The 18,827-nt window shown below is 38.2% G+C and overlaps 1 protein-coding gene across 1 annotated transcript; it reads right to left on the bottom strand.

Annotated features, from left to right (window-relative positions):
* Positions 1-1,057: 1,057 nt before the first annotated feature.
* si:dkey-264d12.5 (coiled-coil domain-containing protein 30) lies at positions 1,058-16,955 on the bottom strand. The gene is given in 22 exon segments (XM_042498580.1): positions 1,058-1,333; positions 1,423-1,484; positions 2,488-2,605; positions 2,723-2,859; positions 3,219-3,360; positions 5,151-5,263; positions 5,484-5,607; positions 5,715-5,809; positions 5,961-6,059; positions 6,323-6,433; positions 7,101-7,199; positions 7,465-7,554; positions 8,521-8,628; positions 9,643-9,758; positions 10,941-11,012; positions 12,131-12,296; positions 12,404-12,475; positions 12,730-12,825; positions 12,931-13,142; positions 14,364-14,484; positions 14,585-14,761; positions 16,792-16,955. Coding segments are annotated over 22 exon segments (2,547 nt in total). The 5' UTR covers positions 16,807-16,955; the 3' UTR covers positions 1,058-1,131.
* Positions 16,956-18,827: the final 1,872 nt, after the last annotated feature.

An 18,827-nucleotide genomic window follows, 5' to 3' on the forward strand; every position in this document is an offset into this window, starting at 1 on the left:
TTTTAATCGGTTAATCATTTTAGTCATTTTTTCAAGCAGAAATGTCACAAACATTTGTTAGTTGCAGGTTCTCAATTGTGAGAATTAGCTGCTTCTTTGTCATTTATGACTGTAAATAAACGGTATTTGGGTTTTGGACTGTTGGTTGGACAAAAGCAATGTGAGGATGTCACTTAAGACTCTGGGAAATTATGATTTTATTTTATTTTTTACATAATTAATAGACTAAATGATTAACTGTGAAAATAATTGTTAGTTGCAGTCCTACATTATGATTGCTCTTGGTTTAAATGCCAACAAACACAACAGGCAAACAGCCACTGTAATCAGAATAAACAGGACATTTGGTGACTTTCACAATAAAAGTACATTTTATTGTGAAAGTCTGTTTGGAATAAACAGTTGCTGCAGAGCACACTGTGGCTTCACCATCACAACTCGGTCCAGAGTGCTGCCATGTAAAACCACTTTTTTTGTTTCGTGCAAAGAGAGAAAGAAGAGAGAGTGTAAAGACAAACCTCATGATGGAAACTCTGTCAGTTGTGTGTTGGTTGTGTTAAGCCGTTGAGGGAAAATTCAAGTGTTAGTAGTCAGATAATCTTCAAGTCTGGATTTGAAACAGTTAAATGCAGATTTATTTTTATGATATATATATATATATATATATATATATATATATATATATATATACATATATATATATATATATAATATATATATATATATATATATATATATATTTATATATATATATATATTATATATATATATATATATATATATATATATATATATATATATATATATATATATATATATATATATATATATACATACATATTATATATTTATAATCTTCAAGTCTGGATTTGAAACAGTTAAAAGATGCAGATTTATTTTTATGATATATATATATATATATATATATATATTCCAAATATTTCATATGAGAAACTGTTGCAAAGTTTCACTCAGATCTGGGAAGGTCCAAAATGTTTTGTCTTGCTAATGAACTTGAAAACTAAATCAAAAGAGAAGAGGAAGGCAGAGAGGGGAATTTCTTTATTAATTTAATTTACTTGCAAATAAAACCATTTCTGTACAGTATATTCACATCGCATATAGAAAGTCTCAGGAACACGTGCTGTCTGAGCTGCTGAGGGCGGCCGAGGGCGCCGAGTGGTCCGAGTGTCTTTGAGCTGAGGTCAGATTCAGGTAACCCATCTCTGCTGATCGAGACATCAAACAGCGAGGGGGCGAAGTCACGTCTGTCTGCTCGCTCTGAGTATTCTCCAAAAAGCCCTGAACCTCAGTCGGCTCAGGCACCATCACACTAGAGATGAAAGTTCACAGACATTTAATGGTGTTTTATTTTGCAAGCGAACAGGTTTTTCCTAAATTCTGAATCAGGATCAAACTTACCTTGAAGTTTGCATAGGAAGTGATTTAAACACCTGCATGAGATTGGATGTTTTCTTCAGGTCCTGATGAAACAAAACAAAAGGTATGTTTAATATATTATTTTAGAAATTTTCTATTAGACTGTATTGTGTGTATAGCAAAGGCGGACTCTGGGCACACCAGCGTGGGTCGGTCAGTACTTGTCAGTAAAAGTCTTTGGTGTAGAATCAAAGATCTCAATTATTGGATGAATGGCCATAAAATCTGATGATCAAATGCATGAAATGTTCCTTTAGTGACCCCTGGGTCTCGTTCCACACCTTTGATAAAGGTATACTGTGCAGGATTGTCGGTTACTGTTTGGCCCCACTTTTACAGGCTGCTACATCAAAAGGATGAACACGTTTAGGCATCAATAATTCTGATCCAATAATCTATATAACAGTATATTATTAATATTCAGGGTTCCCACACATTTTCATGGATAACATTTCAAAACTTGACTTGAAATGACTTTTCAAAAGAAAACTTTTAAAAAAGAAAACAAGCGGGTTTGGAAGGCATGTTTTCTTTAAAAACCTGAAGAAACTATTGTAATGAACAAATAAACAAAAACAAACAAAATGTTGTCATGTGGATGTATATTAGAGCTACGTTGTGTAGTCAGCTACAGAAAATAAACTCACATTTACATTCATCTAATTCAATTCATTACACACAACTAATTTCCATGATTTTTCCAAAACTCTCAATGATTTTGACTGGTTCGATTACTTTTCCAGACCTGGAAAATGTATTTGTGAAATTCCATGACTCTTTCAGGTTTTCTATGATTGTGGGAACCCTGAATATTTACGATTAATATTGAGATGGGCCGAATGTGTATACTGAGTACTTTAACGTTTAGTGCTTTATGTTTTGCTAATGCTTATACTCTTGTACTCTTACCTGAGGAAATTTTTGAATGTGGGACTTTAACTTGTATCAAGTATATTTCTCCACTGTGGTATTACTACTTTTACTTAATTAAACTGCAGCAATAACAGCGACAACACAAAGCTGCAAAGTGCCGAAAAGTGCCGGTACCTCAGTGAAGTGGACTGACTGCATGTTTTGCAGGCTGCGCTCCACGACAGCGAGCTGATTGGACATGTGGAGTATTTTGTTTCCGAGTTTCTTGTTTTCCATTTCTAGAAAATCCACCCTTGGGATCAAAAAACAATGAAGCCACATTTAGTAAAAGTGCAGTAATACTTTAAGCATAATGTGCAGACACTGTTTCATCGTGCAGTGAAGTGTTGACTGACTGTAAACTCGGTACCTGAATTTGGATAAAGAAGCTGTTAGATTACTGGCTTTCCTGTTCTGCTCCTCCTCATCCAGCTGTTGTAGTAGCCTTCTCCTCTCAACGAGTAGTTTCTCATTTTCTACAGTAATACTTAAGGTAATCTCTTTTTCCTGTCAGAGAAAATCAGTTTGAGTCCCTATATCATCTTGTTTGTTTAAAAAAGTCTGTAAGTCCATACAGGAATTACACATGAAGCAGCGTTTCCTGTTGACTTTCAGCATTACTACGGCTTAACATATTCCATGACAGCCTGTTACTGTGGTCACTGAGTCAACACATAAACATACTGTAGCTACAGAAGGAATAAAATGAGCTATAATATTTTTTTCCAGAGCAAACATTATGATATCAACGCAAGTAGGAATAAATGTTGACTTAAGCCCCATTAAAAGATACTACCGGCATCCTGCTGCCTCACCTCAAACATCCTGTTTCGTTTGTCTCAAGCGGGACAAAGCTGCAGGTTTACCTGTGTGACTGAGTGGGAACACAAGGACAGTTCTCGCTCGAGAATTTTGATCTTCTCGTCACGCCATGTAGTTTCATCGTCGCATTTCTGTTTGACTCGACACAGTTTTGCCTTGGTCTTTTCCTTCATTTCATGGTATTTACTGCAAGGAAATGGACCAAAATAACACATAACTTATTATATTAAATGTTAATTTAACTGTGTGCATTATGACATACAGTATGTTACAGGGTGAAGAAAAGTATTTTGCATTTGTTCATGCATACAAATCTCACTGGCTAAAACGTAAGTGCTCAAAATGCGGGCCGCGGGCAAATGGCGGCCCTCGGAAGTAACTGATGCTGCCCCTGAACGTGACATGAAATGCAAGCGTTATGTTGTAATGCTCAACTGTGGCATCAAACTACAACCTCTAACAAGCATGTGTCAGGTTAAGAAAAGCTTTTTGTTGAAAGTGTCACTGCACTCTGTTCCTACTGAATTTGGATGATCTGAACTCACACGGACAGCCGAGACACATCGCCGATCATACCTGTCACTTTCAGGCATCTCCAGCTGACCACTTGTTATGATTTCATTACTGCCCCACACACATTTATTGTGTCCACACTTTTGTTAGCTATTCAGTAGCATGCTTGCTACCCACGTTAACAGATGTATCAGTACAGCTGGAGGTATCGCTATCAGCCGGAACAACACGTCTCCATCAATCAGGCAAAAAACTGGACGGTCAAGTAACACTTCATCCAATTCAACATAAAAGAAGTAAGTTACAGAGCATTAACACGCTTTCAACAAAACAACCACCACGTCCTGCACTGATGATGTCGTTCTTGTCAGAGGTGCATCAGGACGGCGTTAATGTTTGTTAATGTTACAACAAATCATATGTGGTCGTTTACATCCCAGACCACCTCAGCAAGTGGTTTGAGTGATCGGGTCAGAAATGTGTCTTTGTGGCCATTTAAACCCCTATTTAGCGCTGTCCACTTGTGATCAGATCACCCGAGACTCGTATTGACGCCTGGTCTAAACAGGGTGTAGTGCCTTGAAGAAGAAGGACAGTGGAGGTTTCTTCTTTTCTTTGGTAAGTCTGTGTGTTTAAATAAACTGTCAGTGGAGTACTACTGCAAAACAGTGTTGGACCATGAGTGATGGCCATAGGATCAGTGCTAGGACAGCGAGGCTACAGGTAGACTCACATCCTTTAACTGTAGCCTGGCAGCCAAATGCACGCTCTCTGGTTATATGTGTGCAGGAAACTAAGCCCTGGAAGTCCTAGGCGAGTGTTTGCCCAAAGTACCGGTATGAAGTGCCCAGGGTTGTTTGTGTTGACAGAAGCTGCTGGCCTCATTGCAACTAATGGCACCTCGCAGTGTCGCGAGTAAATGCTCTGTCATCAGTAAGGTAAAGATCGCAATTTCACAACTTGGCAGTTTAATGTGGAAGTCAGATAGAAAGATCACGATGGAAATAGTTCTGTATAGTTGATGCGAAAAGCAGTTTTTAGGCAAAAATGGATAAACTCTTACTTTGACAGGGACAGATAAAGCAATCTGCCTTATCTGCAAATGTGATTTCAGTGCTCAAGTAATTTATGTCTGTTGCAAGCCATTGTGAGGCCAACCAAAAATCCTACGACAAGTTCATGGGTGAAAAGCTTCAGCATGACTTATCTGGCCAACAGTCAGAAGTGAAGCTGTAAACAAGCTATATGGAAGCTCACAAAATGTATAAGTGTAGTAAGCTGCTCAGTGATGGAGAGTTTGTGTGGGATTGCTCGGTGTAAGTGAAGTCCCTGAACTGGCGCTCTCATCATCAAAACTTTTAGAGCCCCTGGGCTAAAGTGAAATATTCAGTTTCATCAAGCTTTAGTTTGTGTTGTGTTCTGTTTTTTGGCTGATGGCATCATAATGCTCATGCACTTGTTACCTCCGCTCTTTGTCGAGAGATTTAAGGGTTTCACAGATCTCTTTCTTGAGAGTCTCGCACTCATCTTGGGTGGCCAACAGAGTCTTTACTGCTTCTTGATAATCAGGACACTCCTACAGCCCAAAGTACAGACATCAGCAGTTGCAGAAATTAACGGTACATGTTGTCAACTCACACTGGCACGTTTTAATTAATTTACAGCTTTTCTTAACATGATCTCAATATGTGGGTGGCAACAGTTTCTGCACTTTAGTACTGGTCAAAGGTCACACAATAAATGGAAGCTCTAACACCACAGCAGGCCTGATAGGTATTCAAATATATAACAGTTACCTTACACAGTGTGTTCTCCTTGTTCTGCAGCACCTGCAGCTGTGTTTGTAGCTCTTTTTCATCTTTCAGCTGACAGAGAGTGTTCTCATAATGCTGCAAATCTGCTTCTTTTTGCTTCCACAGACTTCAAACACACAGAAATGTTCACTAACTGATGTGTTTCTGCAACATTTCAAGTTGGCATGCACATAGAGTAGCTGCTGGATGGTGTGTGAAGGTAAAATATCCTACTTTTGATCCTGAAGATTTTTGTTGGTGCAAATGGTGGCTATAAGGTTATCCAGGTCATTATGGGAAGTGTCTAGCTGCTGCTTCAGGGAATGTACCTGAGAGGACAAAATAAGATTTTGGCATCATGTAACAGGAAAAAAAGACAACTGTAGTAAATTTCTCTCAAAAATAATCTGTTAATGAATTAATCTGTAATGTGAATATGTGAAACCCCTCAGTAAACTTTTAATTTTTTGAATCACTCACTTCTGACTCACTCTCCAGAAGGCATTTGGACTGAGCGCTGAGCCTATTTTGTAAATCTCTGCAGATCTCATTGCTTTGAATCAATTCAGTTGCTTGGGACTGGAAACACAACAAGATCAAGATGCATGTATCGACCACAACATTATTTCATGAGTATAGTTTGTTGACACTGATGTGTTCAGCAGTGTGTTTAACAAGAATAAGACTGAGTCAGTGATACAAGTCTGTTTAGTAAAACTAACTTTGTTTGCAGATGAGTAGAAAAATGTGTTGAGCCTCTGCTCTGTTTGAGTTGGTGATAACACTTAAAGCTGATACAGTCCTCTCATGTATTGCTCGAGGATATGTGCAGTGACACTTACTTTAGCTAACTCATTAGCCTGATCAGCCTGAACCTGCACAGTGAGGAGCTGCTGCTGCTGCTCCTGCAGGGCTGACTCAAGCCGCTCCACCTCCCTCTGCAGAGACAACACCTGAGAAAAATCACACAGATTCATGTGTAGTTACACTGGCTACCAAAGCTTCCAAATGCCGATACTTTGTAATTTGCAAATACCCCTATCTTTACACTTAATTGTGCTTAATCTGAAAAGAATGTGCTTTCTGAAGATTTTTCCACACATTTTTATTCAAACTCCATGACAAAAACATCTTAATTTAAAGTGAAGGACACTGAAAGATTCATCATTCAGTCTTCGTTCCAAAAAGTGCATGATAAACCTGTAAATATTTGAAAAAAGTAAATTGTCTCTCTCTCTCTAAGCAATTTAACTGTAAGCCTACAAATCCTACAGTCAACAGTATTTAACGAGGATTTTTTTATTTACACTACATGATATAACAGACAAGTTATTGGCTTAAAGAGATATACAGCATGATACTGGCAGGCTAAACTGCAGATTACAAAAGATGTGTTTGTGGTATAAATATCGGAGACAAATAGACTTTCAGGACTTACTGCAAAGGTTTGGTTTCACAACACCTGGAGGACGCTTCCTAATAATTAAGATACATTCAAACTTATTTGTTTGGAAGAGATGAAATGAAATAGTCGGGGCCGTGTTGTTTTTTGACAGCCATATAAGCTATTCATGATAAATGGCATTAGTTTGCCATCTGTTCATATTCTTATGCACTCACAGTTTCCTCCTTTTCCAAAAGGCGTTTTGTCTGGGCAGTTAGCTCCTCTTGTAGAAGTCTGCACATCTGGTTGCTCTGTGCTAGCTCTGCTGCCTGTGACTAAAAAAAAAAAAGAAACAATAGGTTCTTTTATAGCATGCACAAACATCTGTGTTTGGTCCTTTTAAAGGATTTTGAGGAACAAATTTAAAATCAGTTAGTCAGCACTGTATACTGTCTCTTGAATTTAACTTGCATCTGTCCTTCAACATGCATGCAAAAAACGGTGATAATAGTAAAGATCTGTATGTGTTTGAGGCTGAGTTACATTCTGCTTTAACGTTAAAAGGCTGAGAGGCTGAGGGATCTGTGAAGTGGGACTTACTTTAGCTAACTTGTTGACCTGGTTGGCCTGAACCTGCTCAGTCTGCTGCTGCAGCTCCTGCAGGGCTGACTCCAGCCGCTCCACCTCCCTCTGCAGGGACACGACCTGGTGAAAACTCATGCATACTGCATCTGGGTCTCTGACCAGGTTCCACGTTTGTGAGACATCATAAATTAGACAATACGATTTACAAAAGATTGCTGTTGCCCTGTTAAGGCTGCACATGTTTACAACTGCAGATTCTCGCAAGATTAGACTGAATGTAAAGATTTTGAAGCTAACACTTTTTTAAGTGACTGCGAACCATTTTAAGCTCCATCTTTGCCATTTATAAAATATAGTGTAACATTCATTATTTCTGTTCTACTACTACATTTTAATTTTATCACTTCACATTAAAATACCTGTACTTTCAACCAACTAAATCTGCACTACAGCCACATTCATCTCTATTGTGGCAACAACTGTCTTTAGTAGTCCTGGAACTGGACTACTTAACTACATTGTGTTTTTATTCCTATGCTTATACTGTCTATCCCTTGTGTATATTTTTTTTATTTGTTTGCGATATGTAGTAAGCTACTGGTGCCTCAGTTTCGCTTTGGATGATTAAAGTATCTATCTATATCTAGCATATCAATCTCATCTATCCATCTATCTGTTTATCTGCTTACCTAAACCCTTATAAAATCTGTTAAACAATTAGATGGAGGGAAGTGTTTTGTAGTACAAAGTTATGAATGTAGTTAAGAACAAAAGCCACTGACTTCAACACTGGCAAAAAGCTGTTGGATCTAATTTTTTTCCCACAGCTGCATTCATCCTCAAACCTACACGTGACAAACAGCATTAGAATGCAAACGGACTGCATTCATCTCACATATTCACTCCCTGCCACCTCCTCTGCTAAAAGACTTTCAGTCAGAGCAATGAGTTTCTCTGTTTCCTGTCTGTACTCGCATGAAAATTCAGGCATAGTTTGATTTAAAAACTTCTGTAGTTTTTTTGAACATCCATTTGTTTCCACAGTTAGTGAGTTTGGGTAATGAGGCTTACTTCAGCCAGCTCTGTGGCCCTGTCAGCCTGAACCTGCACAGTGAGGAGCCGCTGCTGCTCCTGCAGGGCTGACTCCAGCTGCTCCACTTGCTCCTTCAGAGGCATCACCTGAGACAAACACACATACAGCACAGTGAGGCTGAAACACATATTCATGACAATAGCTTCTTGATTAATGAATTAATCATTTGGTCTAAACAATTTCAGAAAGAAGTGAAAATGGCTGTTAGGATTTTTCATAGCTGACATATTCTTGTTCTGTCTGACCATCAGACCTAAACCCCAATTATTCAGTTCACCATATTTAAAAAACAAAAAAAACCCAAATTTTTAGGGCACCGAGTAGCTCAGTTGGTAGAGCGAGCTCCCCATGTACATGATTATATATATTATATATATCAATTAATTGTTTGGTCGACAAAACATTGTAAAACAGTGAGAAAAGCCTGTTACATATCCTTGAGCCTTAAGTGACCGACCAATGTTTCCAAACCCCAAAATTTTACATAAGGACTTGTTCTTTACCAAAAAGTCAAACCAAGAAAAGCAGCAAATCCTCATCTGAGAACCTGGATATATCCTATGTTTGATTAAAAAATGTAACAGTTAATATTATCAGAATTGCTGCCGATTAATTTTCAGTCAATCCAATAAGTGATTAATTGAGTAATCCTTGCAGTTGAGACAGTAATGTTGCCAGAATTATAAACATTATACTGTAAGAAAGAACAACAGCTGTGAACTATGCACTCTAAATGTGATTTAATAAAACAGATGTCTCAACATCTCACACACTCTCCTGACAGAATGAATAACCATCATTATTAATACAAGCCCACAGTCTGAAATAAGGCCGACTGAAGTCTGCCCTTTGACTGCAGAAAATAATGGGCAAAATTAAGAGTTTGTTCCACCCGTCTTATTATATACTTTATACTTACCAACTTTCAGCATCGATGACAGTGATGTGTGCGGCTTATAACAGCACTGTAAATTTAAACTTATTCTGTCACTGAAATTCTAAAGTCTTTGCTGCAACAAATTGTGGAAAATTAAAAATTAATGAATCTAGTGTTGTTTCATCACGACTGATAAAATACGTTATTCCAGCAGGAATTTTACCGTCTGTTGCAGAGAGCTCTTCTCAGCATCCAGGGTGCGAACTCTGTTCCTCAACGCTCTGATCTCAAGGTCCAGACGATCGTTCAGCTCTTTGGCCTTTCGCAACTCCACCATTTCTTTTAAAATAAAGTCAGACAAAGCACTCTTCAGAGTATGAATAATACATGTTATATTCTCATCTGAAATGCTGGTCGATTTGTGAGTGTGTTGCAGACTGAAAATAAGAACACTGATAGCTTAAGAATATTTTAGGCACTTCTTTATACGATTTAACAAAAAATATAAATATTGTTGTGAGGATCACATCAAAAGCAGCAGGCTCGCTCTGTCAGATGGGCCTTTCTATGTGAAGTTTGCACATTTACCCCCAATTTGTGTGGGTTTCCACCCACAACCTCAAGACCTAGAGCTAGTTCCATAAATCTCACAGCTAAGACAGTGAGTATGCACAAAGGCAGAAATATGCATAAGCATTCTTTTTATCAGATTTATAAAGCAGCACATCAACCTGATTCTGATCTATAAACCTCAGTTTCTGTGGCGCTGGACGCACATGCACAAGCTTCATTTACACTTCAACAGGTAGCTTTGAATGACTCCCCTACACATCTGACTGCATGTCGAAAATTTATTAATACAATATCCTTCCATCATTCTTTAGGCCTGTCGATGAAAAATACGACACAGTTTCACCAACTGTGTTGCATCAGGGAGGTTATAAAAATAATGATGAAATTTATAGCTTGCATAAAATTTAAAACTGATTTTATAAATGCTCTTTTGGTTGACATTTTACATAACTCTGTGTAACCTGCAAAAATATTAACAGTTAGTGATATTGGCAAATAGCCATAAAAAAATTTTTAAATCTCATATCACCCGCAGCTATCTCAGATTAAACTGTGTGTACACCTGGTCTGAATAATGTACGACATGCACATTCTCACCGCATATTCTTAGATGTGGTTTTTGGCCAAACATCGTTTATGTAATCTGGCCTCTGCAGGTGTTGGAAAATGGAAAGTGTAACTTGTCTTCAGGCATGGCTATGAGTGTGTTTCTTTGTGTGCGTAACAGACAAGTAACATGCCAAGAGTCTTTCTTTCCTCTCAACCAGTGCATGCTGATATAATCTCCAGCCTATGAGCACAAGATAGGCAAGTATACAAAATAGATGAATCTGAGCTGTGAGGATTGTAGCACAGTTTCTTTTCTCCCCTTTACACCCAATATAAACTCAATAATTTGGCAAGTCTTTGGAGACAGACAAGAGAACACACATGAAAAAGAATTCTCACCATATTTCTTCAGTTTTTGTACTTCCTGTCTCAGCTGCTCGACCTCCTGCTGTGCTGCCTGCAGCTCAGGCTCTAAAAAACAAAGATGTTAGAATAAACACAAAGCTGCTGGAAGAGTTTCCTCTTCGATCGAGAGCAGTGGAAGTTGGTGGTAACTTCAGTTTTAGTTCAGAGTTTGTTTGGATATTGCATGATGGCAAAACAACTTTTGACAGCTAGCTATATACAATACTTATTCAGGATTCTGCTCAACGTTTGTGATGTTTTCTTTTCTGGTGGTTTATTTATTGGCAGTGGTTTAAACCTTGATTTAAAGGAATACTTCACCCACAAAAAGATCATTTATATATCAATTACCCATCCCCTGTTATGTTTGACTTTGCAAGACTTGATAGACTATGATAATACTGCACGACTTATACAAGAATTTGTAGATGATCATTTTAATATAATTCTGCTGTTGTTGTGGCCCCTGTTAACTTCAAATCAATAAGAATTTTCTCAGTTTTCTGAGTCTTCCTTCACAATGGAAGCATGTGAGAAAATTTTTTTCTTCACGAATTTACGGAAGCATATGGTGAATGATTGATATACAAATGATCATTTTGTGCGTAAAGTATTCCTTTGAAACCTGGGCAAACTGGCTGGATTTCTTTCAAAAACATGGAGGAAAGCAAAGACCGACTTAAGGATAAAGGAACCAGAAATAAACAAAAAAATTAGTAAAAAATAAAATATGTGAAAAAAAGTACATGAGAATGAGCACACACAAAAAAAGACAGTGAAATGACCTGGAAAAAAACAGCTTAAAACAAAACGATTCTCTAAAAGTATGATAATTAGAAGTGTGGTGATATGGAAATTTTTTCCTAACTTTTTTTTTTTTATTTCTAAAACTTCTGATTTCTTGCATTTTGACAGACATGTCTTGCCAAGTTGGTCATTGCCTTTTTTACCCATGCTTTCAAAAGAAATCAAACCAATGTGCTCAGGGTTCAAAGGGAAAAATACTTGTGAAAGGCGCCTGGATGCAGTACAAGAAAAGTGATGTTCATCTAAGAGTTACATGGCCAAAAAGCAAACCGTGAAAACACTGAGATTGTGGTGACAGTCAGCTACCCGCTTATCACCATGAAAAATGTCATTGAGAATGACTGTTTGCTTTTGAGTAGCTGATTAACATCCCTCACCATAAGTTCTTTGAGTCAAATGGGCAGACTCCAACTCATCAGTCAAACGTCGGATCTCATTGTGGGCCATGGCCAGCCGGCGGGAGCCCTCCTCCAGGTCCCGCTCCAGACGGTAACATTCCCTCTCCACGCTGCTTGCCTGGCCAGCCAAGTGCCTGGCTTCAGCCTAAAAAGAGACAGAAACAGCAAACAACCCTCATTTAAGTGTTTGCTGCACTATGAAGAGAACCAACAACAGCATTTCATAAATGCATGCAAGAACAGACAAGAGACCTGGAGAAGTGCACTGGATCAAGATGCATCAGTGGTGTGGTATCTTGAATTTCTTCTGCCATGCAAAGTGCCCTAGTTTGAGCTGGTAACAAAGCTTAACGACACTGGAACGAAAAAAAGAGGTTGCAGTTAATGTGGATGCTGCAGAGCAGGAGTCCTGAGTGGAAAACATGCAAAAGATCCTCATAATCAAAGCATGCACACTGGGATACACAAAATAAAGTCAGTGTGGCTAATTGCCCCGCATTTTACAGCTGACCTGAGTGCAGTTTTTAGTGTTCGTTAGTATGGGATGCAGAAACATTGCTTTTGATAAAAGGGCATACAGGAATAAAAGCGTGTTTGCTCTGTGATGCTTTGTGGAGTCCGAAGAGTCTCCTCCATGGGCTCTGGCTGTGACGTAGTGCCCCCTTGTGGGAAGACTGTGGAATAACAGAAACGTAGAAGTCACTGGCCCACAGAGACATATAGATGTACAGAGTGTTGTTTTAATGATAGAAAAAAATCTTAAAGGTTCTTCCTCTAACCTGGTGTGCAACGCTCTTCAGCGTCTGGCCTTCAGTCCCCTGTGGGCTGGCTGTGTTTCCATCGGCCGTCAGACTGTTAAGACCCTCACTTGTCTCCAGTAAGGAAGCTCTCTCCACCAGGAGGTAGGCCACCTGCTCACTGGGGCTGCTGTGAATCAGCTCTGTCAGACCCTGCTGGTAGAGCATCTTAGCCACCTCGCTTATCTGGGCGTCTGTACAACGGAGAATGGTGACAGAGTGGGATTTATAAGCTTTACAATCTGTGCACCCTTCTCTCAGCTAGGCAGACAGTTTAAGTCAGCTTTGCCAACACGGCTTGTGTTCTTAAAGGATGTAGGCTAACTGCTTGATATAACAATGCTTGCCTGCCTTCAGCCACATTCCCACTTCCCCCTCGCCCCTGCATTTACCATTCCCCATCCCTCCACCAGATGCCGTGGGAGCCAGTTAAGCACATATTTGGAAAAACATGTTTGTGTTAAATGGGTTCTATTATTTAAGTTTCTGTAACGTTTCATAATTTCATTGCATTAGCAATGTAATGGTGGTTAATGTTCAGAGATGTTTCTTTGACTTCAGAAAACACATTTGCAAGGAGGTGGTTGGAGTTGAAAGCGGTTACGCAAAGTTCAGGATTGTGAGACCAGAATCCCAGATTCTTGTTTTGGTTTAGACAATCATGGCTCTTTGGTTAAGGTTAGGGAAAAATATCATGTTTTCAGTTCATTAAAAAGGTAATAATGAAAGAATAATACGGGAGACACTGTGTGTGGATAGTGCATTGCAAGATTATCTATTTTGGAAGAAACCAAAAACGTTGCTGAAAATGTGCCTTTAAAACAATGACGTTTACAATTTAGACAACGTGCAGAAGTTTTTCCCTCAGTTGTGTTCTGCTCGCCCCTCTCCTACGCACCTGTTTTGCTCCGGAAGAAACCAAAGGAAATACGTTATCAGTGAACATTTTGCTGACACGATGAGTATTAACTTTAGCAACTTCCCAGACATGTTAATTAACAACATGTTATTTGCTTTGCATTATGTTTCCTTTAAAATGTATTTACTGTTTCAAACTAGTTCCATATAAACATAATTTTCCAGGAGTCATGTCTGTTTCTATGGAAACATCTGGGACTGTGTCCCACACAGTAGATGGGACAGTCCTATTATCACTATCCACTAGAGTGACATGTCTTGGCAAACTGTCCAACAAGACAGGACAGCTAACATGGCTTGTGTTACTGGATAAAAATGTTAAAGATAAAATCGTTGATGAATGAGACAAAAGTTATTGCAGTACAATCTCAAAATCTTTTGGAAAATGAGACAATAAGACAGTATGATGCAGATAAAGATCCAGAGGTTTGAATGTTGTTGCTACCGCTCTTGTGGTTATTCTTATTTATAGGTAGTGTACAGGGACAGTTTCCAACCTTGAAGGGATATTAGGCGTCGCAGCTGGTCCTTGAGCTGATCGTTTTCGTCTTGTATCTCCTGAGCCAAAACATCTTTGTGCTCTGTAAAGATTCGGATCTGTTCCAGGGACTTGCGGACCTTCCAGACAGACAGAAGGCAGACACAGACCTTCAATTATTCTCACTCATTTTGACCATTTCTGATGATGTTGGTCATTTAACAGTGATATCATACACACCTCGGCCATCTCTGCACAGTGTTGTGAGCGCTGGGTGTCCAGGTCCCATGTCACACTCTTCAGACGGCTTCTTGTGCGCTGGAGGGCACTCCATAGCAGACACAGCTGAGCCTCCTTCGGGCAGTCAGCAGCGAGTCCCTCCTCACTGAGCCATGTGGCGATCCGCTCCAGCTCCTCCTGGGGATGGTGCAGGTGACATGTGGACATGGTCACAGACAAACCACCTTGTCTCATGCTTAGAAAAGTCTTACTGTCGCTGACAACCTGCATTGTTGGGGGAGAAACTGTTTCACATCTTTCAAATTTGTCTCTAATGGTAATTTTAGGGATGTCCCTATGGGATGAGATTTGATTTCATTCCCAATCAACCCATTTTTTTAATTAATTGGTTAATTAATTGCTTATTTTAAGCCCCCGATCCTTTGTTTACGTCTGCCGTCATGCAGGCATCAGTTACGGAGAGTGCGATTTTTGAGAGTTATGCAGGTTTTATTGTAATGCTGCTACTCCAATAAGTAGAAATGTTTTTTCATATTCAAGCTTCTACACCACTTTAAGTGATATAGAATTTTTTGTTGTTGATTTTTAATAACTATCTTCAGATTAATGCTATAAGAAGCTGAATTGTGACAGAGTTTATTTACTGTGACTGTGAATGTTAAAGTTCAGCTGTAACACTGCTTAGTGGAATTGTGCTTTTATCACTTATTTATAGTGTTCTGTACTTTTATTACAATGCTACACGTATTTGAGAGCTATTTCTAAAGACACATTTTAATTTGTTTACTTTATTTAAAAAGCAAATGTTTTTGGCTTCTTTACTTTGTTTTTACCCTTAGGAACTGTCTGGATGCAGACACCTTTTCTTGTATAGCATTGCTGAGCAATGTGAAAATGTTAAGCATATACACGGGATTGATTTTAAAAACTTTAATGTACCAATTCAAGAATCGGAGTGGCATACTCAAAATCAAATGACACTGATCAAGATCAGAGGCAACAAAAAACAAAACAAAAAACCTTGATCCCTAATTAATGTTACATAATTTTATTGAGTGAATAGGATGTCATTTTTCAAATTTTAAATATGTAATTTTTTTAATCTCACCGTGCAACTTCAGTTCACTTACTGTAAGAAAGATTGACAACAAGATTAAAATACATAAATGTTTTTTTCATAGGATAAGGTGAGTAACCTTGTGTTTTTCCCTCAGAGTAACAGAATTAGGCTACATGTTACATCCCAAAATGGCAAGTAGCTTTGAAAAAAAATCAACAAAGGCTCACCAGCTCTGAACTAAAGTGAGATAACGGACACTTATCTTGGCTGCGGCTAAAGCTGTTTGCACAATTTTGGGGAACAGCTGTTTCTCTGTGGAGACAGCTGGCATTGCCAAGATGTTTCTGTGGAGCAGCAGCTTCCTTGTTTATCAGTGGTAGTCTGAAACTAAATAACACAATAAAATAAAAACTGACCACACTTCAAAGTCAGAATCAGAATATGGTTTAATTCCAAGTATGTTTTCACAAGCAATTTGCTTTGGTACCTGGTGCACAGATTAAACATAGAGTAAACATATTAAGAGGAAAGTACTGCAACTCTCAAGAATGGATATAAATTAGAAAAAAGTTACAATAGAAGTATGACAAAGATACCTTAAAAAGTACTACAACATAAAAGACGTGTACACTATAGCTGTCTCTGAATTAAAAAAAATTGTACAGTTGAGCAGGATGTGCAAAAAATTTCAGTTTTGGTTGTTTTTTTGTTTGTTTGTTTACTTTTTGGAAAGTTCTTCCTTTTTTCTTTAAAAAATTTGTTTCTTTGTCTTTTTTTCTAATAATTTTATTATATTATATAATCATTTGTTTTTGTGTGTTTAAGATTTTTCTGCATTGGGTACTTTTACTTTTAATACTTTAGGTAACTTACTTTTACTTAAATTCTATTTTCAATGCAGGACTTTCACTTGTAACAGAGTATTTTCACAGGGTAGTATAAGTACTTTTACTCAAGTAAAGACTGAGTATTTCTTCACCGCTGACTGAAGGTGACAAAGGACAGAAAGTAAAGGGGTTTCAGATTAATCTCATCACCATCTTTGCAGCGACGGAGCTCATCGAGTGTCTGGCGGTTTGGCTAAAGTTTAGGTTTAAGCTAGCGCTAAAGTAAACAAAAAGAGGTAAAAGCAGAATATGTTCGGTACCTCTGGTCGGTCCATGTGTCCTGCGGTGGGAAACAACTTTCCACTGTAGTTTACAATCACATTTCAGCCTTAAATTGTAGTAGTTTTCCGAAAAAGCGAGCAGTGAAAATCAGCTCTCACTGGCATGGAGACAGACCGTAACAGCGAGACATAAACATCCGAGTGTCCCGCTGTCCCAGCGGTTATAACGGTACGAACCAAACAAGGATGTCCGCACTCAACTCCCCACAAACTCTGGGATTTAACAACAAAACCAGCAACAAAGAGTGAAAACGTGATGTGGGCTGAGGCTGAGGGATTGTGTACTACAGTATCAGTCTGTGGTTTGGAGTAAGCGGTGGTGTCAGGTTCTGCTTGGTGTAAAAACCCTCGGCTCTTGCGCACTGAGATGTCCGTGGGTCCGTGAAGGGGTCTTATGGGTCTGTTAACTGCGCGATAGTTCAAATTCCCGTGTAAACATCAGTAAAAACGAAACTTTGTAAGAATCCAATTCACGTTTCATCTTTGGCTCAACCTAGCGTAAAATGATGGGCAGTGGTGGAAGAAGTATGGGCATTTTTCACTTAAGTGAAAGTACTAATAGAGCCCAGTGAAAATACTCTAACAAGTAAAAGTCCTGCATAATCAGGAAAGTCATAAGTATATCAGGAAAATGCAAGTATGAACATTAAAAGTATCCAATGCAGAAAAATCGTCCCCATAAAAGAGACCCCCCCCCCCCCCAAAAAAAAATTAAATTAAAGAGGACAAAAAATCTACAAACTCAAAATTATATAACATAGTTTTAAAAAAATTAAATTAAAAAATAAATAAATAGAAAAGACACCCCAAAACTAAGTCATCTTAAAGAATACAAAATACAATAAAAAAAAACTGTATTATAAAAAGAAAAAACACCCAAAGCCTCAAAATTATAAAAAAAAAAAAAGGGGGGGGGGGGGGGGGGGGGGGGGCAAAATTATTCAAAAAAAACTAGAAAAAACACCCCAAAACTAATCATTATTTTAAAATGATTTTTTTAAAATTCTTAGTTATAAAGAAATTGAAAAAAACACCCCAAATTTAAAAAATAATAGGAAAATACCCAAAAATTACCTTAAAAAGAAGAAATACAGATAAAACTACTCAAAATCATAAACAAAACTGACAATAACACCCCCAAAACTCAAAATTATTGAATAAAGATATAAAATAGGAAAAAGACTTAAATGTTTCTCAAAATAGTTGGGAATGAGTTTTCTTTGAATATACTGATTAATTAACTAATTGTTGCAGCTGTATTTCTAAAATCTCTTTGCTAATTTCATTTGTAATGGTTACAAGGCACATTCCACCACTGCAGTGGGGAGATTTTCTTTTAAGAGTATCTTTGGGCAATTTCATTTTTTTTGGATAGTTGAAGACGCAGACTGAAAACGGAGGAGAGAGACCTGCAATAACGGCCACCAGCTGGAATGGAGCCACGACATTACGGTAATGTGGCATGTTTATGATTTGTGATATGTATTTGTTTTTGTTGTAAAACACTGTAGTTCTTTGATCTGTGAGACACATTTCCTTCCCTAATTGAATAATTATGTTTATTTTTTTATCGTAATCAGTGTAATTTAATGAAACAGAATATCCATGCAAATTGATATTTTGCCCAGGGATTAAATTTAGGTTTAAACACTGTGTGTTGTGTCTTGGGTGGTCTGAGACTTCCGGCACATTTACAGTCAAAAGTGGGCAGTAATCAACCCTTACTTCCTGCCTTTCAATCTCCTCTCTCGAGAAATATTGTGGTGGTCTCCATGCCAAGCTGCACTGCTGAATGAACAGCATGAGTTCATGTGCAGCACTGGCACAAAAGTGTGGCTTTAATAATAAAAAATTAACCATTGCCAGCCCACACATTTAGCACTGTTGGAGTAAAGTATGTTTCAACTCTTTTACTGTAATTGTCTTTTGGTCTGAGTCTCAATAACGACATACATTACTTCATCTTCCAAATTTCAAAGCAAATTGGATGTCTGCAGCTTTTAAGGAAATGCCGC

This window comes from Plectropomus leopardus, chromosome 2 (assembly GCF_008729295.1).
Source record: "Plectropomus leopardus isolate mb chromosome 2, YSFRI_Pleo_2.0, whole genome shotgun sequence".
NCBI lineage: Eukaryota > Metazoa > Chordata > Actinopteri > Perciformes > Serranidae > Plectropomus > Plectropomus leopardus.